This window comes from Oxyura jamaicensis, chromosome 3, assembly GCF_011077185.1.
Source record: "Oxyura jamaicensis isolate SHBP4307 breed ruddy duck chromosome 3, BPBGC_Ojam_1.0, whole genome shotgun sequence".
Taxonomy (NCBI): Eukaryota; Metazoa; Chordata; class Aves; order Anseriformes; family Anatidae; genus Oxyura; species Oxyura jamaicensis.
In genome coordinates, this window is record NC_048895.1 from 53,550,407 (window position 1) to 53,575,115 (window position 24,709).

General features: G+C 41.7%; 1 protein-coding gene across 3 annotated transcripts in view; it reads left to right on the forward strand.

The window, feature by feature from the left end:
- The window catches only part of TIAM2 (TIAM Rac1 associated GEF 2), a 170,805-nt gene that overhangs the window by 64,445 nt on the left and 81,651 nt on the right, over positions 1-24,709 (forward strand). For all 3 annotated transcript variants that reach the window (XM_035322341.1, XM_035322340.1, XM_035322342.1), the window contains exons 3-4: positions 17,215-17,328; positions 18,368-19,570. In XM_035322341.1, the coding sequence (XP_035178232.1) occupies positions 18,374-19,570 (1,197 nt within the window). In that variant the 5' untranslated portion in view covers positions 17,215-17,328; positions 18,368-18,373. The remainder of the gene's footprint in view (positions 1-17,214; positions 17,329-18,367; positions 19,571-24,709) is intronic.

Here is a 24,709-nt window from a genome sequence, read left to right on the forward strand (position 1 = left end):
ATGAATAGAGAGGAGCAGAGGATTTCCTGAGGATGGCCCTGAGGTCATCTCGAATTTCACAAATCCAACCTGCAAGAAGAGCTTGTAGACAGTCTCATATATTGCAAAACTAGAGTCAGTCTTGATAAACTTGCTATGTGATGAATGTGTTGGGTGAGCAGAGTGTTCCTTTTTGTTCCCCCTTTTTTTTTTTTTGTATTTACCACAGTTAGAAATGGTGACAGTTTTGCTTTATTTAAAAGTAACATTTCCCTGATTTTTACTTTATCTCAAATATGCAGAAAAGTTAAGAGGTAATAAGCTGAATTTAAGCCAAGGTAAGGGGTATGTTTTAATGTTTTGACTCAGTGTACCTTGCCAGCCAAACATAAAGTCAGGAGTGCAACATCTGAAGTTGGGCCTATTTTTAAGGAACATACTAAAAAGAAGTCTAAAAGCAGATCTGGGTGACTTCATCCTCTGGGTACTTTCACTGTTTTTGGCCTGAACCGAAGCCCACGGAAGTCAGTGGGAGCCTTTCTATTCTCCGTGCTTGGCTTGGATCAAGCACTATCTTAATAATATCATTATGTCATCAATAATATTTCAGGAAGCTGAAAGGCAGCTTGATAAGGTGGAGAGAGCAGGCAGGACTCTGAAATCACTGCTTCTGAATAGACTTCACATGGGTTTGAATGTTGTTTAAACAGAATAGAGCACTTCGGAAAAAACAGTTCTGCTTCTGCAAATTGCTTAGGGATACTGAAGTCAAAGAGCATCCAAACATTGCTTTGTGGGTTGTCTTTATTGCAAATAGAGTTAATGTTTCGTTATATATGGAAAAATGCTATAGAGTTCCCCTCTGGGCCTTGCATGGAAAAAGTGAACCAGCAGGAACGTTAATTGTAACCCCCTTCTCAGATGCCGGGAAAGAGGAAAGAGTCCTTGAGGCTGCCATACCCTAACAAAATATCCTGTTGAGGTCAAGAACTTTTTTTTCCTTCCCTGATCCAAGTTTTCTACCTCAGGCAAGGAGAAAGGAACTCAAATTAGAAATAAAATAGGAAACAGAAAATGCCAATGCTCCACTTGTTAATTCACACGAAACTGGGGGATATGAATGGGTAAAGGCTTGCATCTTTCCTGAGATTTTGGTGGCTTGAGGGAAAAGCTCCTTGCCTCTGTCCCCAGGAGATGGATAAAAGCAGGGTGCCTGTGCCTGGAGGGGGGTACAAGTGGGGCTGGGCTGGGACCAGCCTATGCAGAATTTCAGAATGACCCAGACGTGACGAACTTCTGCAAATGAAGGTATAAAGGATTACACCCTTAAGTGGCTTAGCTTTGAAGGCAGTAAGTACAGGCAACGAGGACCTCAGAAACCCCCAGTCCCTTATTCCCTTTTGTCCCTGGGCAGGGAGCTAAAGCCCAGCTCAACTGCCCCCCATGCGGCTCAGACTAGAAGTGGGAAAGGATGCCCTATGCACAGCAAGGGAAAAAGGAAATCCCTGGCCACATGACTTTGTGCAGATGGTCTCAGGCTTCTAGCATAATCCTGCAGTTTTGTTTCATGGGAGAGACCCCACCTCTGCTTTGCCTGAATGTAAGCATGTGTAGGAGGCTCTGTGGGGGGAGTCTTGCTGATTTAATTATTCCTTACATGTTGTTTGCCTGCGTATGGGACAATTGAGCCCATAATAATCAATCTTGCATGCTCTGAAACAAGAGAATGCTACATACGATCTAAGCTGCATGCTGAAATGTGGTTATTGGAAATGAATTTTATGGTTGAATAGGCCAGTATCGTGTTGTCTCTTTGCTTTTTTGGGCTTTTAGTTATTTATTCACAGTGTCATGCCAGCAAAATATTTTATGTCTTCCCATTTAGCTTGCTGAATTAATCTTCTGCTTCTGGAAATGTTTATACACAGATGACAAAATATAGGTTTTCTATGTAAACCAGTGGCTTAATTTTTGTTCATGTTAATTGAAAGGTTTATCTCTGTAGCATCTTTTTAAATAATGCGAAAGGAATTTCCCAAATATTTGAACTCCTGTTATAAGCTTTAAGGTAATTTATCTTTGCTATTTCTTATCCATATTGTGGTTGCCTAGGAACAGAACTAATAATATTAATTTTGAATCTCCTTATTCCATTTGTCCTTCCATCAGACTGGCTATTCCATATAGCTGTTGTGTTCCATATGGTAAACTCCTAAATATTTACATGTCTTCCTCTATAGCCTTTGAATGCATGTGTAAATCTCTTTCTTCTCACACATGGTCCATGTTTTGGTAATAGAGTTGTGCTGCAGACATGCTTAATTACTGCACTGCCATTCCTTACCAAGTTTCTGTGAAGACCTCTGTTCAGGTGCTTCAATTTTGAAGTGATTCCAAATTACTGGAGGTCTCCTGATGCCGTGGAAAAAAATAAATGAACCACAGTCCTGTTCTGAGATTGTTGCGTTTTTCCCATGTTCAGTAAGGCTAGGATTACGTGAGATAATTACTGCTGCAGAATGTGTTTGATTACTGTTAAGATAAGGGACTGAGAAATAATCCATCAAAAGTAAAGCTGCTGTTACTCTGCTCCCCCACTGGTCGTGTTCCCCTTCGTTTCTGTACATAGTAGACTTGGGAATATCTTTGAATGATTTGGCTTTGTAAGTAGGAGTGTCATTTGCCTGCAACCTCCCATGCCTCTCTATTAATTTATTTATGCCTGTCATCTCTCATGTGACAGCCAAGAAGAAAAATCAATAAATAGCTTTTTTTTTTTTTTTTTTTTTTTTTTTTTTTTCCCCCTCCCCCTTCAAATTTCTCTTTAACAGAATTTACTTATTTGCTTGGTGGGTGCAGCGCTCACCAACAACATATGCCCTCTTTGTTCAAAGCAAAAAAAAAAAAAAAAAAAAAAAAAAAGTTGAGCTGATATATTGCGGTGTGCATCCTTGCAGAAGCCGGCACCTCGGTCTTTTATTGTATGGTAGGGATAATGGAAGCTTCTTGCCTGCTTAACTCATGTGATTAAAATGGGACACATTGTGATGTTCTCCTCAATTAGCATGATCGGCTCCCGGGGAGTGAGGGAACCCTGCCTGTGTTGTTTCGCATTTTCCCCTCTAATGAGTAGAAAGAGTCTTTGGAGAATAGCTAAATAATTCAGACCATTAGGAACCTGTCAACTTAAACAATGCCCCCTCTGACCAGAAAAATTGTCAAGCAGTTGGACACCCTGGCAGATGTTGAACTTGTTCTTATTGTTAGTTCTGCTGCAGGCAAATATCTTTGCAGCGACTTACAAGATCTGTGCATCGCTCCCTTTAGTCAGTGCATGTCGGTATAATCAACACATGTTGGCCAGATTTGCTCTAGCTTTTATACCCTGGTATTTCTTTTTGTTAATTGAATAATATTGTAATCTCCAAATATTGTGATTTACTGCTTTTAAGTATGTTTCCCAGCTAACAACAATAAACCACTATCAAGGCTTAAAAAAACTTACTTGGGTTTCTTTAATACTCCTTCTGTTGTGTTTTTTTTTTTTTTTTAAGCCCTCAACAAACAGAAGGGTTAGATGTATTTTAAGCTGAATCTGTTGTATTTCATAATATCCTTAAAGTCTGAGACTTTATAGGAAAATTTCATATCTCGAAACTTCCTATAAAATCATATGCCTGTGCAGAGCTACTTTAGTTAAACTTCGTTACGTAGTAAAATCAGTTTTGTATGCCTTTTGGTGCACACTATTATAGCAAACACTGATTTGATGTCATTTTCTTGGAATCTTTGGCATACTTATCCCGTTATAATGATACTTATGCCTGCAATTTTTTTCTAAATTAATTGATGAAATGATAATCAGCATTATAATGAAACGTTATTTCATGTATTTAGTCAGAAAACAACCCCTTATATCTTCCCCACCTCCTGCAAATGTTTGTGCTTCTGTCTTAAATGGGTGATAGCAAATAGTCAGTCTTGCACAAGCAATTAACTGGTCTGTTGGATCAGTTAATGGAACAAGCTATGGCAGCAATGCTATGTGAAATAACATCTGTGCTTTATAAATATTTATGTTGTAAGAGCTCCTAGTATATTCTTGTGACAAATGACTCCACCTTCAAATATTTTTACATGTTTAATAGACATGTGCTTTTTTTAACAGCATGTGTGAAGGCTTCACTTCTAATTTGTTTTAACCTAACGTATTTTTAAAATGTTTTTGGTCATATTTTTGATGTTTTTTTTTTTTCCATTTTGCATTTGAGTCCCTGCAAAGAAATGGTCCTAAGTTGAGAGCATGTTTACACCTATCTGTTGTAGTTGAACAACTTTTGATTGTAGTTAGGAAGAAACAGTTAACAGCTCTCTAGTTAACGAAGATTTGTTACTGCCAGTTGTTTATTGAAAAAAATGCATCCCTGAAACAGCATGCTTGTCAAAAAAGATGCATCGGTTCTACTCTTGTGGTATGGAAAGTAGTAAATATTTCTCAGAAAGGGGCCCTATCTTGGTCTGGTATATCACCTTGTTTTTCTGAAGCAAAGCTTTCTGAAGGAAAAAGAAAATTAAAAGATGTCAGCCATTCAGGCCATGCAGAGTGAGCCTCTCTGTAGCACTAGCTACCAGGGCTTGTGAGGGCCATGCTGGTCTTGGATATTGCCTCTTGTGGTGACAGTGCTGCCCCTATAATAACGGAGTTTTCTCCTTCCTCACCAGAGGACGGAGGATGCTTACAGCTCTGTGTGGCCTCCTAGGATTTGGAGCTGATTTTGAGCTGAGCCAGGGCTATTTGTAAGCAATACTGATCATTGCAGGCTGGCTTCTCTCATCCGCTATGCTCAGTCATTGAAATTGAGGAGATGGGTTTGCTGCATAGTTCCTCTCTTTTTCTCTCCTAATTGATTTTTTAGTTTTCAGTAGTGTTTCTGCTGCATGCCCTGCTATCACATGGTCATGCTTTATCTTTTGTTCAGTTAATTATGCTGAAATTAATAAGACAGTAACCTGAGGCACTTAGATTCCCTAACTATTCTCTAAAACTCACTTGAAAATAACTCATAAAAACAAATGTGTGTAACAGTGCTAAAGAACCACATGACATAAAAATAAAGGAAAAAGGTAATCTTTCTTTAAACATCAGCTGTGGTTTATTGTGTGCATTAAATGTCCCCTTTTGAACACCGGAAAACCCATTTGAGAGGAGCAAGGAGTGTGTGGGTGTCTCTGGGACAAGTAAGCACTAGGCAAGAGCATGCTGGTTCCATGAGGGGGTGGAGATGGGGAGCATCCCTGTGATCTCCTGGATTACAGCATTTCACAAATCACAGGAGCCTCCACCAGTGCCATTTCGGACACTGTAAGTCTCTGTGATAGATGAAGGTATAAAGTTTTGCCCATCTGAACCAGTTTTTATGGTTTAATATCTATTCTGACCTGCAGGACGAGCTGTTTGAGGTACATTGATGCTGTCATTCAGCAGGTGAAATGTCCTGTTTGGGTTTGTGAGCTCTGTAGAGAAGGCATGTGCTAATGCACAGGCTCCTTTTTGTCTTCTTCCCAGGCTCAAACAAATCATAATTAAGTAATAAAATTCAATTATTCAATTATTTATATCATCTCCTAGCTGACAAACATTTGGAAATGACACCAGGAACCTGAGGGTTTGAGCACTAGTTTGCGGAAAGGTGAGAAGAGAAATTGAAAACAGGTCTTCTGGAGGAATTTTGTATGGTGTAGGGTTTTCCGTCACCAAGGGTGAATGGGAGACTGCTTCATTTCTTGCTGTTCTCCTCCAGGGCCAAAGACACCAAGGACAGACCTTGATTGCGGTTTAATGAGAACATTTCTCTAGCAGATGTTGCATGATTCAGATGTTTTAGTCGTGAAATTAGATGGTTTAGTCGTGAAATCAGCCTGGCTTCTAAATTCATGCCTGCTTGCTATCTTGTTGACAACAACATGTGATTATTTTTTAGCAGCTTAGTTACACCTTGCATCGCACAACTTCCCTGCTTTCTTGAGAGCTCCGTTAGAGCTCTGGTTTGAGAAGCCTGATTTGCTACTTCAGACATCTTTAACTCCTATAAGCATTTTGTTCTGGGAGACAAAGTGGGGAAAAAATTATTCTTAACCCCTGAACTGCATGAAAAATCTCTGTGTGCATCAACCAGTCTGTGGCTGAGCTGTAATTATCAAGGCACCAAACTCTGGCTGCACGTGCCTGTCTGATTTTGCTGCGTATCAGCTGAGGAATCTTGTACATCAGGGGCTGCACGTGGGTATGTTGTGTCCTTGTCAGGTAGGCATGGCAGGGAGGGCAGGAGGCAAAGTGGAGAACTCTAGTCTTTCAGAAGCAGATCGCACTGTGTCTAGGAAAAGATACTTTATAGGGGTGACATTCTGTAACAGTAGGCTGACTTGAGTATAAAGGAGATGGGTCTCCTTTCTTAGCTTGGAGGCTGGGGACATCCGTTTTCTGTTTTTCTTAGTGGTTTTCCATTGCTTAGAAAACAAAACAGTAGTGACAATGGGGTCTCTTAGCACCTTCAAACTGAAATCTGAACACTGTCCCTAGTGTAAAAGCAGTGTAAAAATGTGTTTAAATAGCTGTCTCTTTAATCTGGATAATTCATGTATCTCCATCTATAAAAATAAGTTCTTGGCTTTAAAGCATTCTGTAGAACATATGCTTTAAAATATGTTATGAGGGTTGTATGTTAATCTAGAGCATTTATATAGCCACCAGCTACCAAAGGCACAACTTGTATTTTTGCTTCCCTTATGGACTTTTGTGCACATCCTACAGTTTGTTTTTACTGCAAAACAGAGACGTTACAAGCCATTAAGCTAGCAGAGACATGCAGTAACACAAGCTGCATAGCTTCCTCGCACTGTATTGAAATACCCTTTAATTTCCTGTGTGACCCAGCAGTTCTCTAGAAAATTAGGGTAACGGCACATTTCTCCATCCCAGCAGTGTTATGATGATATATTTATGGAAGCGTGTGAGGCGCATAAATACTTCAGATAGTACTAAGAGATTAAACTGTTGTGGGCAGCATGTAACTTGCTTACTCCTTGTTGATCTCCAAAGGCTATTTCATGATCAGGTTGTCACAAGCTGATACTGGCAAGGCAGTGGGTGAGAGAAAGAGGGAGAAGTGGTTATGGAAACTCAGTTTGGGGGTTGTAAAAAAGAAGGACCCTCATGCTGTAAGCCATGACCTAGACTGTGACAAAACCTAGGCAGCCCAACCCCTGTGCTCCCTGAGGAGCTTCCCTAGGAGCAGGGCAGGAGGAGGACTCTTGGAGGACCAGGGAAGGTATATGCAGCCACCTTAGGTGGAGGATGTTAAACCTCTGTGTATGTAAAGTAGAAGGCAGAAAAATACACCTTCATCATCTAATACCAGTATGCTAAAAGTAGTCAGTTAAGTACTTTAGAGGTGGGCAAAAATCAAAGAGCTGGGGGTATCGACTGGGGTCTTGAGACCAAACTAATTATTGATGGGCTTGACACAACAAATGGGTATGTGTTGGTAACACTGGCTGATACAAAGTGGGACACGTAGGCGTGGTTTAGAAATAATGTAGGTAAGAGCTGCATGACCCCAAGGACTGGAATGATAAAATACAATGAACTTGGAAAAGGAGAAAGTGCAGGGTTGAGTGCTTTGCACTAATAACAAGATTGCCCCTTGATGTTTGGGAGTCACCCTCTGAAAATGAAAGAGGAAGGGAACAGAACAGACAGCTTTATTATCCATTGCTGGAAGATTGTGTGCCACTAATGTGATTCAGCTGGGACCTAGGATATGTCAGTCCAGGTATTTTTGGCTGTGCTAGGGAAGAATTACTGTTGTTGTACAAGGTGCTCAAGAGGAACCTTTGGGAATAGCATTTATACTTCTGAACGTCCATGTTTCAGAAAGATAAATTCAGAAAAACAGGTGCTGATGAAAGGCTGCAGGGATGAGCGGATGTTAACCTTTCCGAAGGAATCATGTGAATGTGGTTTATTTAATCTCCTAAGGGCTAATGGGAAAAATGCGGGACTGTGGGAAGAGGCCAACCAGTGTTCCTGAGAGAAACCCAGTGCTTTGGCTCAGGAGCTGTCATTGCTTCCACATGGCTTGTGACACCAGTCCCAGGATTTGGATCTGGCCTGTTATGGAAATCGTTGGACCACAGCAAGGCTAAGTGAAGAGAATACAACTGTATCAGGAACAGGAAAGAGAAAATAGTTTGCTTTTCACAGAGACCGAAATTGTCACCGGAACGATGAACAGATGCGGAGCTCCCAGACGTACATTCAGGCGTAGATCCAGGAGTACAGAGCTAAGCCTTGTACTGCTCTGATGCCTTATACAAAAATTAAGCTGTGGAACTCACTCACAGAAAACTTAACTGAAGTTGGTAGAGTTGAAGCATATTCATTGCTAATGTTGCTAACCTGGGAAGTTTTAGAAGAGACATGAGTTGTTATTTTTGAGTGGAGAAGTTAACTTTAACCATGCCTGGGGGATTAACTAGAATTTTATTCTCAGTTATGCCAAAGCTGCTGAGCCTTGGAGTTTCCTCTCCAGTGAGACAGGATACTGGAAACTGTGAAACAGAAGTCCACTGCTAGGTAGCGATTCCTATGTTACTATGCAAATGTTTATTTCTTTTTTGTGGATGTAAATATTGATTTGGGGCTTTCATGGGTTTCTGATGATTTCTGTGACAGTGTTCTTGTGTTTCTTTTTCATTTAATACATCATCTGCAATATAACTTAGCTATAGTTTCATGCTTGGCACTTAAATGTGACCCTGCAATTTTATTAGGATAATTGAATAAATGCCTTGTTTTTTTGGCTGAGTTCGTTCACCAACTGTTGCTGCAATCAATGAAGTGTTGATCCCTTCTGACAACAATGCGATTGTTCATGTGCCTAACTGCAGATTTAACAGCCTAGCTCCCTACATCGGAACTTGGGAGATGTCATTTGCATCTGAAGAAACTGGTTTTATCTGAGGCTAGTTATTAAAAAGCAACTAATTCCTTCCATATGATACTATAAGGAGCGTGACAGGAAAGCAGCAGTGAAGAGAGTCTTAGTTTGCAGCTGTATACATGATGCTGTTGCGTAGATACGTTAAATGCGACTGAGAGCTGCTCTTAAGAGAGGGTTTTCATGACTGTGACATTCCTGCTGTGGTTTTGGGCGGTAGAGGTTTTCAGTGGGGCGGCTTACCCAAGGATGTTGGGAATACCTACTCACTCCTAATGAGCTTAAAAGGAGGGGGGGAAGAAGGACTACAAACAAAACCCAAACAAAGAGAAAATAAGAGACTCAGGAGCTCCTTTTGGACAAGCATCCTTGCCGTGGAAGCCGGCAGTGGCTGCGGCACGCGGGGTCGGCCGAGAGCCCAGTGAGGGCTGTTCCTGGCACCACTTTGGGCAGCCGGTGGAAAACCACCCTCTGGTGAAGCCTACATCGTGCTGCTCCGCCAATGGAAAAAATTGAGCACCAGGAGGAGGGTGTGTAGCCTGCAGACAAAAATACATCCAGCATCGCGCGGGCAGGGGCTGTTTTTAGTTCCCAACGGCTGAGCCAAGCGTTTGAAAGTGTTAGACACAGTTTCCTGGCTTGCCTGGGGCAGAGAGAGTCGGTGTGTCTGCATGTGTGTCCGTGTGTCCCGACAGCAGAGCGTGGGGCTGAGAGGCTGAAGCTGGTACCCCGGGGGAGGTAAGTGGGAGAGGGAAGAGGGCTTGGGCTGGGGAGCGGGGAGGAGAGGAGAGAAATCCCCCTCCAAGCCCGGAGAGCAGAGCGGGCTCGTGTCGTGCCTGAGCCCCCAGCCACTGCGCTTCCTCTGCCGTTGCAGGCTGTGCTTAAGATGAATGGTTTGCCTCCAGAAAACAGTTCTCGCTGGTCATCTGTCAAAGCCTATTGCCTGAATTGCTAAATAAACCACCGCCGGTATCGTTTTACAACTCTGCTGCAGCACGGACAGATTTTTTTCAAGGCAAAGTATGAGAAAGTATGTTCAGTGTTGTAGTTTCTGCAATGTTAAAGTGACTCTACTAATAAAATATGATTCATAATCCCTCCAAATCTTTTATATTTTTTGATTCTGTCTATTCTCACCAAAATTTAAAGTTAACTAAGAGAGCGTACCCAAGCAAAGGTTGGGTATTTTTTTTTGTGAAGCGTTAGAGGAAAATGTTTCAGTCAACGCTACTGCTACTTCTGAACTGGGATGATGTGGAAAAGCAGAGCTGCTGCTTCTGGCAGAGGTAGGTCCTGAACAGGTTTTGATCTTTCTACAAAGATTTTTAATGCTACTTAGATTTTAAATACATAACTCTACAGAAATTGTGCAAACACTATGTTCAGTAACACAGGAAAATTTAAAAGAAGAAAAGAAAAGGGGGAAATGCCCAAGAAATGGAGAAGTGTCTCTTTTTTACCTCTTCTTTTTTAAGAGGAAGGTGATTAATTGCTTGTGCAATGCAACCAAAGTTTGCCACTTTGTTTATGTTCTTGCTGATGTGGTCACCGAGTTAATTTTGTACTCTGGTGACTTCATACTTCATTCTGGAAATCATGCTTTTCATTCCCTTTGGAGTGGATGATTTGGTAAAATTATACAATGTATAGCAAATTGTTGGTTAGAGTCAAGGGATGGATTTTTTTTTTTTTTTTTTTTTTTTTTTTATCTGATCAGCTTTAACAGGAAAGGGTATCTGTATGTCATGGAATAGAGAACTGGCACTTTCTGTAGCTGTAAAGATACAAAGCAAGTCTTTTAGCAAGGAAACGTAATCCTTAGAGTACTTTTTATTCTTGTAATGTGTGAATAACATGCTGATACCATGGAGGTACAGGAAAGTAAGCCCTAAACTGTGCTGCTGCTTCTGCTGCTGCAGGGCTCTTGGCATGCTAAAATCAAGACCTGCTTTTAATTTTCTGAAGGACCCTGTCTCAAGTTAAATTCCGGTGATTGAGTCCCAGATCCTCTGTCCTCTTCAGGAAGTCCCAGGGCCAGCAGTGGGAATGCATTTACTTTGGAGTCAGCACCCTCAGATGTTTGTGGATGTGTACACCGAGAGGCAGGACAGACCACACCAAATGCAGCAGGTTTTTTCCCCTCCATGCTGTGAGGAGAGTTGTGTCATGGGTGTCTGGCCCCATCTCTCAGCCCAAAATGCAGCACTGGGGCTGTATTTGATAGCATGAGGTGGTTGCTACCGAAGGGGATGAAAGAGGAGGAGAGCAGATGTTTCTGGCTGGGATTTGAGATTCACTGTTTGGCCACAGAGCTCCAGTCTCTCCTCCTGCCATTATCACAAGGATGGCTGAGGCAGAGACTTCTGGGGGGCTTGCCTGGTCTCAGTCTCTGGAGTTGTGTCTGTGTGGAGCATCTCAGCCCCTTTCAGGTGCACTGTTCTCCCTGCCCGAGGCCCCAGTCTTGGAAATCCCTTGGAGGCACCGTGCAAGTATGTTTTGGGGCTTGCCAGCAGGCTCACAACCAGAGTAGGTGGAGAAGAAAAGACCTTTCAGATCACTGAGTTCATTTCCTCTCCAAGGGCAGGAAATAGACCCTTTGACATATCAACTCTTTAGCTGCTACAGCTTCTGCATTAAGCCAAGATGTGAGCTGGCATTCCTGTTTTTTTTTTTTTTTTTCTTCCTTTTTTTTTTTTTTAGGCTTAATGGCTTTTATTTAAATGGATGGGCACTTTAGCCATTGTGTATAAATTCAATAACATTTACAAATGGTGAAATTTGTTTTTCCTGACAAAGAAAAATAAGTCTCTAGAGATTTAGATTGTATCAGCATTGGTATAACATGATAAGGATCTTCAGGCTTGACTCAGCCTTCCATATTGCTCTAACTTGAAAGCTGTAAAGCCTAATCTAATTAAATTGCCAATGCCTTGGACCCAGAAGAATGGGTTGAAGAAAAAAAGGAATCGTATCCCAGGTGAGCTGTGTCATTCTGATGTGATATACCTGTGATGCAGTGTAGACCTGTTGGGATCAATGCTAGTTTAAGAGAAGGAACCAGAAAAGGGGATTGTCCCCTTCTTAATTAAAATGTGAAATTAGAAATCCACGTGCGATGTTGGTATGATGAACAGCATGAAACAAATTGTCTAAGGTCATCATGACTATGCTTAATGAGAAAAAATACTGTTTTCAATTTTATCTGTGAGCTACTAAGCAATTCCTAATACCATAACTATACAGGCTATAATTCTTTAGAGACTAATGAGTGAGTGAGGAGTTTTGGATTCAAATTGGATTTTTAAGGCAAAATTATCCAATTTTTTTAAGGACATACTTGTGGTGTTTGGGTTATTCATTCTTTGAATACAGTGGTATATAATGCAAAATATCCTGCCAAGAATACCACGGTACAATTATTATGGTATATTTTTGTAATAGGAATGTGATTGAGATTGCAGGAATAAGAAATCTGCTTCTGATTTGTGGGAACATGTGACCAAAGTGCGTAGTTCTAAAAAATACAGTAAATTGTTTCCAGTAAGAAACTCCATATTTAATCCAGCTACAGTGTTGTGCTGTCGTGCCTCCCTCATTAGTTCTGTGTGCCCGTTGATATGCAGCCATGTGGGAAGGTGAGGACAGGTTTACGTTCTAGCATTCTGTATTATTTTCATATTAAAAACCAAAGTAGATTAAAAGTTAATTTAAACTTTAAACCTGCATTTCTCTGTCCCTGTAAGAATTCACTGAGCGCATTGATTCTTTGCAAAACTTAAGAACAGGTTAGTATCTGGAAGATAGTTATTTAAAATTTCTAAGGCTTCATAAGCCATTTAAAATGGCTGGCGCTTTAGCCTGGTGTTAGGCATTAGAGAATGTTGAAATTGTCTGAAAGGAAAAAGGAAAAACAGGAATTGCTCGGTCAATTAAAAAAACTTTTCTGGCTGTACATATATACATACCTATATGTATGTATGTATATAAGGTAGGTGCTCTGCATCACAGCCTGCAATATTTTTAACTGGAAAAGGAAATAACAAGTTGGCCATTTCATATAAATGGGGAGGAATCCTGTTTCATTTCTTCTTTCTCTGAAGTACTTTCTGATTCTCCAGTATCGCAGCTCCACAAATCCTGATGACAGTCTCCTGTGGTGCCCGTATGAAACACGCACCCAGAGCAGCCGTCTTTGTAGGGCCCCTGGCACTGCCTGTTCTCTTCTCCTCCATGCTCCCCTCTGTACCTTCCCACTCCACCTTGCTTACTCTGGAGGTGAATGTTACAGTCACACTCAGCATCTGGGAGAGGAGTCCTGAAGTGCCCTTTTGGAAATAGGTTTTCCAAATACAACTAAAAGCATACGTGACTCTTTGCCTGCTTCCTCTTTCTTCGTTACTGTAGAGTACATGGTGGAATATACTCACTGCCCTTCATATATAAAGGCCCTTTGTACTAGTATTGATTTCACTGCAAAGTGAGTTGAGACCCTGACTTTCTCTGTCAAATGTATATACCCAAGTTGATGGCTGTGAGTGACCGTGCATGGTGGCAGCTACTAGGGAACTGGTTCAGTGGCCCTCTTAGAGGTGTCCCACTCGTACAGGGGACAGCCAATATTAACGAATAAAGTTATCCTAATCTTGACCAAACCTTATTACTCGCTTTTGTTGTTGTTGCTTTTAGCAGTTTTGCACCAATACCATGTTTAGGGGAGTGAGAATCAACTTCTCTTCACCTCATCAGTGGATTCTCAGGAAAGCTTCAACAGGGATTAAATAGTTTGTAGTTCACTTGATGCAGGTCACATCTACTTGATGCAGATTATGTGTATGGTTGAAGGTTCATTGTCACCAGCCATCCTCAGAAAAGAGGTATCAGAATACAGCAGACATACCTTTGGTGCATGGCTTCATGTCTCCAGAATATAACTTCTTTCTCCAGGTTAAAGCCTACCATTGCTAAAGCTTACATAAGTGATCTCTTAGAGCACCCTGGGTGGTGATATTGTCACTCCAGAAATCAGAACCTCCCTAGGGAGATCTACCACAATCTCTTGTCTTTCTGCATGTGTTGTATAGCCACTGACTGATACTTGCTGTGGTTGCGGAGCATTCAGTCTACTTACGTCTTTGTGCTCGCCTCCTGTCAGTCTGGAGTTTGTGGTTTTCTAACCTGTAGTTCTAGAATGTCTCAGTGTGGTGAGTATGATTGTACTGGAACCAGATGGCTGGTAGCAGTGAAATTGTGTTTGGTGTATGCTGCTACTGTAGCAGCCCAGAGCAGCGCAGGAGCTGTGTCACCCTTGACTCAAACTTGCCACCAATTCATAATGTAAAAATTCCTAGTTATCTCATAAGCAAACCTAATACTGGAAAGTTATTGTTATGGTTCAGTTTTGCTAGTAATGTAGTTAGCGAGTCAAGCTTCGTAAACCTTTACTTTGAGAGATGAAGACTGACTGGGGAGGCGAGCACCCATCCAGTGGCAGAGAGCTGCCCACCATGTGCACACACCTCAACCCTAAGGAAGACGTTTTCCCCTCTAGCATTTATAAGGCAGTCTGGCTGCTGTGTTATTAATGAGGGAATATCGGTAGCAGGCTCCTGAGCTTCTGTGTTTGTTTTTCTGAGCCAAAAACATCTAGGAGGGCTTTATGTGCAAGACTGTAAAGGTGGGGAAATACGTTTTTAGCTCTGGGGTTATGATTTGCGTTAATTATTGGGTGTGGTGGTGATGGTGGGGTTCCCGGATTAGCATGTTTGCATAGCTGTGTTTTTTAAATGTGTCAAGGGGAACCAGGGTGAAGATTAAAAACTTCTTTTTTAGGGAATGTGGTTATAATTGAAAGCAAATAAACTTTTAATAGTCATCTTCGGGCTCTGTGAGCTGCTTTCTAAATATACTGATTATAATTGCAGCAAATATTCATAGACTTCGGTGTTGCTCACAAGAACTATTCATCCCTCTACCCCCACAAACAAACAGAGAAAAGCACGCTGTCTTCTAGGGTAGGAGGTTGCTTTGAGAGATAGAAGGGAAGCTGAACTCAGTCCCCTGCACTGTAATTTCTACAGCTTCCAGAATTAAAACAGCGTAAAATGTGTGAATGTTCAGGAAGAACACAGCCAGAGCTTTTCCTTGACCACCTCCATGACGTGGTGTCATGCTGCCTTTGAGAGCAAGACTGCTCCCCCCATGCCCCCTATTGTAATTAGCAGAAAGAAAATCGCTCCACACAAGTGTGAGGCAAGAGAAAGGCATCCCAGCTGATTTTCAGGGTGATGGTCTTTGTGTGACCCTGCAGATGCCGTGGTTGGTTATTACAGTGTACGTGAATGTTTAGCCTACCATAGCTTTCTGGATGGCTGGGATGCTGAGAAAAATCCCTTGGGGCCATTTCTATGGGATTTATTGACTGTTCTGTTGTAGTGCTAACTGATCCCTGCACAGACCGAGACACTGTTTTGTAGACATTGTACCCTGAGATAAATTTATTCATTCACCCATTATGTGATCTGTGTATTGGATCAGACGAGTACAATGGATGCTGTAGCAGCAGCTCGAGCCTTGAAGAATTGACTGTCTATCTTCCGAGGTTCATGACAGCAGCTTGCTCGCTACCCACTCTGTTAAAAGGATTACCTAACCACTGCACAATTGCTGTGGAGACCAGATGGTCTTTTTGCCTGTTTCTTTAGACAAATTAGGTTCAGTGTTCCCTTATGAATAGATATAAGCCCCTCAAAGCCCCCCTGTTGAATGTTGTTTTTGCTCCCAGATGAAAAATTGTGAATGCATACTTGTGCTTGTTTGTGGTCGGCGCCTCCTTGACTGAGGAAGGCAGTTTTGCTGGGTGGGGGTCGCAATTTATTCAAACATTTGGGGCTTTATGAAGCTTGTGTATTGTCTTATGTTTACCTTTACCTTCAATCTCAAGTCTCTGTTGTTCAATGCTTGTTACATGTGATGTCATTAACACTGTTTACATCAGTGTGTGCACTTAGCAGCATAGGCACATCAGAGCTGTAAGGTAAGGGTGTCCTAACTAGAAACCTTCCAAATTGTTAGAGAACAGACAGGTTAAACATATTATTTGTTTCACTTTGTTTTCAAGGGTAAACTGAAATTTGTGGCCTCTTTTGTCAAATCTTTGTGATAGTAGCCATGGATTTGTATTTATAGGTCTGTAGCATCTTTAACGTGAGCCAAAAGGATATATCCCTTCTAGGTTATTTATTTTCTGACATTCTTCTAAGCTTTCTGTTGAGACTGTTTTTAATTCTTATTGGCAACCTTTACCTTTGGTTTCCTGTAAGGTAACAAAATGCTTAGGTTACGAGTTAATTCTTTTAAATATCTGGAAGGTCCTTATGAAGAGCCACAAATGTGCCACAAAATGAGTCAAAAAGAGCAAAACTCTGTATTCAAATCAGATAGTTATTCAGTTGAAAATTGTGAACAATATCCACTGAATTCATGCAGCAAATAATATTTTTGGGGGTAGTGTATCTTTTAAGACTGGTTTCTAATTAAAACGTATGTTCCAACACTGAGCCTGAGTTCTTGTACAGCTTCTGCTGAATGTTTTAGTCCCTGCCCTGTTGCTGTCTTCTGTGAAATTTGGCTTCTGTCCATCCCTTTTGAGTTATGGTTTCTGCTGAGTGAAGAGCTGATATGTTTGGATGGTCAGGAAGAACCCAGGTCTTGCTACCTGTTGGTGTGTGCAGTGCTTGGTGCTGCCTCTCTGTTGAATGCCTGGCAGAGTAGCTTAAAATCAAACAAACCTAAGGAGAGGGCTTGCTTGGGTGCTTGGTGGAGTGAGTTGTGCAGTGGCCTTTCACTGCAGGGGTCGTAGCTGGAATTTAGGCAGGACAGGGAAAGATAAACAGATCCTGCAGAACATGCCTGCTCAATTTGGTCTGAATTGTGGCGGATCACTGCACAGTCCAGTGATCTGTAATTGGTGCTCCAAAAGCCAAATGGAGGGTGCTCGAAGTTCACACTAATACATCAGTGAGAGGGGAGAAGGATAGAATTAGAAAATAAAACATCTACCCAGTGACTTAATTGTATTAATTCAGTGTCAATTGTTCAAGTATTAATGTTATTCTCCATTCCGTTTCTGCTTCCTTTTTTTTTTTTTTTTTTGTTTTGGTATTCATTTTGCATATAGCTTGAGTAAAGTTTGTTTTCTTTGATTAAGAGCCATTTTTTGTCTTTTGGTGTTTTCTAGAGAGCCTGTGTACACCTCCATCCTGTTTTTCTGGCAAGTGTAGTGACTGGCCACGAAGACAATGCGAAGCATGCTAACTGATAACAGTGTCCACATTTAAGAGAAATCCTACAGGTATGCTCCTTGTTTAATACAGTGCTTTTTAGCTAAAAGGGAAAAGGGCTGGAACTTAAGGATGTTAAAATATATACAAACTCTAGAAAATAAGATTCTGTCATCACAAAGGCTTACTTTGACAAAATTTTGATGAAACTGCAGTGAATTCTCCAAAGAATGACAGTCTGAGATGTGACAAAGATGCATAGTGCTGAATGAGAATGTGCTTTGATGTTGTTTCTGTAAATTACAAACAGTGGAGATTCATTCCAAGTAACAAAAAGAACAGAAGGATCATTTTTACTTTTGAGTACACTTTTTGAAGGTCCAAAATCTTATTTAACTCATTCTAGCAATTTGACTACTCCACTGTGTGCCATTCCCTGTGAATCCGGTAAAAAGCTGGAGTGTTTTAGTAAGTGAACTACCAAACTGTCCCATGCTGAATTAACATAATGCACTTCTGTGCTGTAATGGAAGATGAGGCTTTTCACTAAACAAGTCCATTTTTTTTTCTTCTCCTTCTCCTGGATTGACTCCACTTAAACACAAAGCTGGGGTTTGCTGAACAGTTTATTGAGACAACACTTGGTCTCACAGAAGCCAGTCAAGCTGAAACTGCAGTTTGCTTGTCTCCTGGCAAAAGGGATTTCTCTGAAAGTACAGTTCACTTTACATCTAAGTAATGATTATCTTGCTGTCTCCCTTTCATTATGCCATTGTTCTTGGGAGCCAGAGGTTTTGTAAGTTATAAGAAAAGGATGTTGCCAAGGGTGTGGGTAGAGAAAGGTGTTGACATGATTTCAATGGAGTTAGATTCCAGCTTTATAACGGAGGGGTAATGAACTATACAGAGAATATGCTTTCCTAGCCTGCCCTTAAAATAAATTCAATTATGAATTTGATGTAGTAAATGGCTATTTAATGGTCTTTTTTGAAACAATTGTTTCACATCATTTTTAAAAAATGCACTTTCCTGTGTGGAGAATAAAAATGGTCTGTTACTTTTCACTTTGTCTTCTGGTCAAAGATTCTAATGAAACTCTTCTTAATTTAGTGGAAAATGGGGAATTCAGAAAGCCAATACAGTCTTCAGGGATCAAAAAATCATGCTGCTGCCACAGCTGGTGCCAAGCAGAAGCCTTGCTCTCTAAAAATTCGGAGCATTCATGCTAAAGATGAGAAGTCTTGCTCCTTGCATGGATGGGGACATACCAACAGTGGCTCCAACTACAAGTCGAGGTCTCTTGCCAGAAGTTGCCTTTCGCACTTCAAGAGCAGTCAGCCTTATTCAGCCAGACTCAGTGACACTGCAGTGAAGGTCTCTAAAGGCAGTGTCCATGCCAAACACAGGACAAATCCTTCAGGGGATTACTGCCAAGGAAATAATGCAGTGTTTCTGCCTGATAATGGTTTCCACTATATTGGCCTTCAAGCTGGAAGTAATCATGCTGCATCCCGGGAATGCAATGGGCACATTTTAAACTGCTACGGAAAGAACGAGAGCCTTGCATCAACCTCCCCATCAGAGGACCGGAGGAGTCCAAAAGTTCTCATTAAAACACTGGGGAAGCTGGACGGTTGCTTGAGGGTTGAATTCCACAACAGTAGCAACAACAAAGTACCAACCGAGGAGTCCAGTGGACCAGTCCAGCTGCTGAGGTACTCACCTACCTTGGAGTCTAAGTCAAATAACCTGCTTGATGTCAGGAGGAACTCCAGTGCAGACTGTTCTTCAAGCCATCGTCTGTCACCTACTGATTCAAGGCTTCGATCTAGCAAAGGAAGTTCCCTAAGCTCTGAGTCTTCATGGTACGACTCTCTCTGGGGAAATGCTGGGGATATCAATGAGTTGGATGGTCCGTATTTGACCAGGAGCACTCCGGATACAAGCATTCATGCCAGTTTCCCAGCAAGTGACAACAAAAAGACCTTCAATCAAAGTTCATCTCTTTCCTCACTTCGAGACCTCTATAAGGATACAAATTTGGAAAGCACTCCTTCACCTGGGATCCGGCTGTCTGATGAGTATATTGACACTCATGGCAGTCTAAGCAATCGTGTTTCATTTGCCTCAGACATTGATGTTCCCTCCAGGGTTGAGCAGGGAAGTCCTGCACATTACTCCTCCTACACGCTCCCGTGCAGGAAGTCCAAGCCTCTCACTGAGGAGGCATCCAAGAAGGATACATTAAAAAGTCGTATGCGACGCATCAGTGACTGGACAGGAAGTCTCTCAAGGAAGAAAAGGAAGTTGCAGGTATGAACAAATAAACCTAAGACTAAGAGTCTTGAAGTTGGTTTGTAGATTCCTCCTATAAATGTAATGATTGCATCATGTTTGCCTTTCTACCAAATAGCTAACTAATAATTTCCTTCAGTAATTTATGGAATTCTGTGAAATATTCCAACCCAGAAGTTGTCTGAAGTATCAGCAACAAGAACTAAAAGATGCACATTTGTGTATGCAAATTCTCCCTTTGTATTTGGTCATTGTCTTAGTTAACTTGAACTTAACATCTCAGTGATTAGCTTTTGAAATTATTACATTATTTATGAAGTGACTTGGAGTTTTTAAGCCTTCTCTTTGTTTCAGATATGAAAAATATAACATAGACATATACTATAAATCAGCATACGTTGTTTGAAGACCATGGAGGAAGCAGCAGAAATAAATTTGAGACATAGCATGTTATAAATATCTTCACAAATAGTCTCTGTTTGTATTGTATGATTCATCACTGGCTTTGGTTTCACTGTTGGTCCACCTCTAGCAAGGCGAGCAACTGTAGACCACTGGCCAGACTTGCTGGTTCTGCCTCTACCTCCCACGAAGGTATTACATGCGGTGCCCTCCTCCTTCCTGTGTGTGAGCTTAGCTCACCAGATGGAGGAGCTTGAGTTGCCATCTGGCTTGCCAGGAGTTGGTGGCATGGAAGAGATGGGAGGAGGGCAAGAGGGAGGGAAAGGATGTTTCTTTAGAAGAAGTTAAGGCTAATCCCATTAATAGGAATTTAGGATGCCTGTGGTCAGGAATGAAATTCTCATCTCTAGTTGTAGGCCCCCGAGTCAGCTCATTAAATGCCAGACTATGCCTGGACTTCTACGTGTGAGTTCACAAGCTGAGCCGGAGGGCAAAGACTGTATTTTTATTGATTTTTTTTTAAATCTTCCCTAGTGTTTCTCATACAGAAAGAGTCACTGTGCTTCTCTAAATGAAGGATCTGCTCCCTTTGAGCAACATTGGGGTGCTGGCTACTTCAGAGGCAAGCAGAGTAAGAGGAATCTCAACTTCTGCAACTTAGGCAGCAACTAAGCTGTAGATCATTTAGCACTCTTTCTGTGGCATGTAAAGCAAATGCCATCTCCCATATTGGAAATTTGGGCAAGTATTGTGCCTAGTTTGAGGCATCTGTCACTGCAGTATAAAACTCCAATGGCTCAGAAATGAGGTCACTATAAGGTTTGCCAGTGTAAATCCTAGGTAAGGGCTACAGAACTGGAAGATGAAAATGAAAGCCATGTATTTGAATCACTTCTTTGTGAGTTGATGCTTATGTATTTTATCAGATGTTGTCTTTTCACCTTCTTACTCAGCTGTGAAAGAGAAGGCAGAAAAACCGGAATCAGTAAAGTGCGCCTCAGCACTTTCTGCCAGGATTCTTCACCGATTTCGACATCCGTAGCTATTCTGGATTTTATAGCCAGGCTTTACATATGATTTCTGCATCCCAGACCTTTGCCATGTATTACTTAGCTATGACATTTTCAGAATGGTATTTGTGGTGCAGGATTCATAGCTGCCTTGAATTCAGTATGCACTGAGCTGACTTCAGGCACAGCGAAGAAATGCTGCTGGTGTGATTGCATCAAGCTGGAATTTGATTCTGGTAGAAGGAAATCAGCCCTAGCTCCAGAAATGATGATTTCTTAGAAAAAGGCATAGGAAATAGGCATTGATTTTTATCAGACAAGTATCCACAGGTAAGACAAAGAAGGCAGCAGGTTCTTTATGATTTTGCCTTCACTGTAAGGTTTGGTCAGTTCCTTTCTGCATCACACGTTGTAATTAACCTGTGATCTTTCCTAGGGACTGCAGTGATGTACTGTGGTGACAATTACACTCTCACCAGCTCCTTTGGTATAAAAGTGCAGAAGTACCATGCACGGTTCTGCTGGCAGCTGGTTAGTCAATAGGACTGTTCTTCATGGAAACGGCAGCCCCTGTGCTTTGCTCTGAACACTGTGTCCCTTCCTCCTTACATTACTAATAATTGGCTGAGTCACTTAGGCTGAGTGTAGGTGAAAGCTGGAATACTTCCCTGTTGGCAGGCCTAAGCACTGGGTGGATGGGCCCTTCAGCTGGCCAAGCCTCCTGCTTCATAGGGGTTCAAGGCCAGAAGGGACAGTCTGGGGTGCTGAGGTCAGTCCCCTGCCATCAGAAAGGCAGCGGGCTATAATCTCCTTCATAACTGTGAACAAATTGCAGCTTAAAATCTGGTAGACTTGTCCCCCAGCTTGAAGAGTGTTTCCAAACCCTCTTATTCAGATGCTTGGAACTCATCTAATTTGCATACTAAATATATTCCTGGCCAATCCGTTCTGATGCTGGTGTTGTCCATTAGTTATCCTTCCTTATTATTTAATGTGTTATAATTTATTTAAAGGGAGAAATTGTATTTTATGGACCACCTTTGCTGGGTCATGCAGACTCTCTTTGGTTCCCTGTCTTAAGATAGGAAGTTTGTTTCCTTTTTGTTCTGGCACGTTTTCCCTACACCTGCTTTGAATCATTCATAACCAGATTTGGATATGGGATATTCAGGGTGAGCCCTTGGCTGCGCCCTGTCTGGTGAGCTGGAAGCTTCCCTATGCCTGACTTGATCTGATATCCTGGAATTGAATTTGCCTTTCTCATAGTGGTCTCACACCAAAGGAGGGTAACCTAATGCCTTTCCTTTCTACATCACTGATGCTCTACTATGGGATCCATCCTCATTGATTTAATCCTGGCTGAAACAGCACTGATGAGATGCTCTATCACAATATGTTATATGTCAGCATTGAGGTGTGAGTGGTACATGTGGGATGGATGTGTGGACAGAGCTTAGGCAGACTTGTTAAACAACCAGCCCTGCTAAACACAGTCATGTAAGCTCCATATGCAACTGTGCATGTGTCTGTCTATATAACATAGACAGAACAGGTTTATTCTGTGCAAAATTAAAATCCAGCCACCGGAAAAAAACTGTGTAGATAGATTCTCAAATCAAGTAGCCTCTTTATAGGAATTATTTCTGAAATTTACAGGCTTTTTTATAAGCCAGAACATTGAAATGTTGTGGTATAAAGAGAACTTAAAAGAAAAGCACATTGAGGTAACTTCTTTATTTGGCTTGAACACAGGTATTAGTTCCCACTTTCAGCTTGGGTCCTAATAAATTTAACAGCCTGCATTATTTCCTGCCCTGTTCCTTACAACTAATTATTAAATGCGTCACTTTGTCTAATTGGTATCTTAGCCGCTTTATCTTTTGCATTATCTGCAATTATTCCAGGATATATCTCAGACATTGAGAGATCTGCTTGAACACAGCTGAGCAGATACACTGCTAGTTTTCTATCATTACTAGATATGACAGACCGAAAATGAGCAGAAACTCACCCGTCAGGGTAAACACCCCCTGCAACAGTTTGGGTCAGGCTGTTTCAGGAGTGACCAAATACTGCTACAATGTCAGCCTCTCTGAGGATCAGCAGCGACTGCGTGACTGTGACTGTGCCAGTGCTGCTCTTTTAAAGCTAATACGAGTGATGTTGTCATGGTGAAGTGTGTATAATCCCAAAGTTTCATTCATTTTAGATCCTTTCTGAGAAAACATGGGATGTGCTGGTGGGCAGGTTATATCCTGTGTGTTGTTCCAGTAATGGCCCTTCACAGAGGTCACCTTCTTCTATCTGCTTCTCTCTTTGCTTTTCTTATTAGTGATTTGGGATTGAAAGAAATAGAATATGTTCCATAAACTGTATGCTAATTTTTCTGGAGAACACTGTCAGTTTCTGGAGAATAGTCAAACAATTAAAATACAGAATGTTGGCACACATGTTCAGTGACAGTAATTAAAATGAGGGTGGAGAAAGCTTCCCGTTTCCCACAGAACTGCACATGGCCGGTGCAGTTGTGTGATCCATCTTGTACAGTCGTTTTGCGGGCATAAACACATTACATATGTGATTCCCCCTTTCTTCAAACAGTCTCTCAGCTTGCCAGTGGAAAATTGTTTACTGTCATTGATGTCTTAGATTTATTCATCTGTTCTCACAGGCCCGGCTGACTGGAAGTCTGTATCTTTTCAAGCTGTATATATTAGAAAATGCATTCCCATTCATTGAATTTTAGGGTTTTTCCTGTAGGCACATTTGGCATCATTGTCTAAAAAGTAAAACTGCTGATGTTCAGAGAGCTACTCTCTGAGAGTGTTGGTGAAAACTCCACCAGAAGGTTTGTGAGAAGTGCTGTGTTACTGTGACAATTCCATCCTTGTGGCCAGGCAGGGTGATCTGAAAAGCCAGACTTGAACCTAAACGTACTGTAACGGGTGAAGGTTTTCAACTGAGCATGGTATTTGGGAGGCCACCACCAGCAGTGTCCTGCTGCTTGAGAAATGGCTTGCCCTGTGACACTTGCACCTGCACCTGAGCTTGCTGTGGCTTCCAGCTGCGTGCTGGAGGCCATTATACCATCAAAGCATGGCACTGCTTTTGCTCTGCAGTTTTGAAGAGCGTTGAGTAGGAAGCAAAGAAATAAAAAAGTAGTTGCTTTCAAAGCTGCTGGTGAGAGCAACTCATAGGAGACCAAGGTTTATTTACTCTATCTGTGTACAGAAATCTGTGAGCAAATAAATGCTACTATAGACACAGCTTGAAAGTATAATAGCTCTATTTTTACTGAAGGTTAATAGCTTTGCTGCTTTGATTCTTTGTAGCCATCTCTTGTTTTCTCTTCCCTCATACTTTCCAAGCAACCGTCCTTAATTTTCTCTACAGCAAAAGGCACTGGACTTTTTGTGCTATGTTTTTTTAGATCTTGGTTGCTTTTAAATACCATCAATAACATGCAAGTTGGAAAGACAACTAATAGCCTCCTGCAATGCACGGCATGGCTCTCTTCGGTGGGGTAACTCCAGGTATGAACCCCCCTGGCCATCGCTGGAGCCTGGGAGAGGTGGGAGCAGGCAGCTCGTTGCTGGGCAAGGCCTCAGCCAGGCAAGGCCCAAGCTGCCAACTCAGTCCCACTTGGACAAGCGGCAGCAGCATCTTGGCATGTATTAGCAGTCATATCACAAGGTAGAGCTGAAGTCATGCATGACGTATCACCAGGCCTGGGTATTTCAAATTA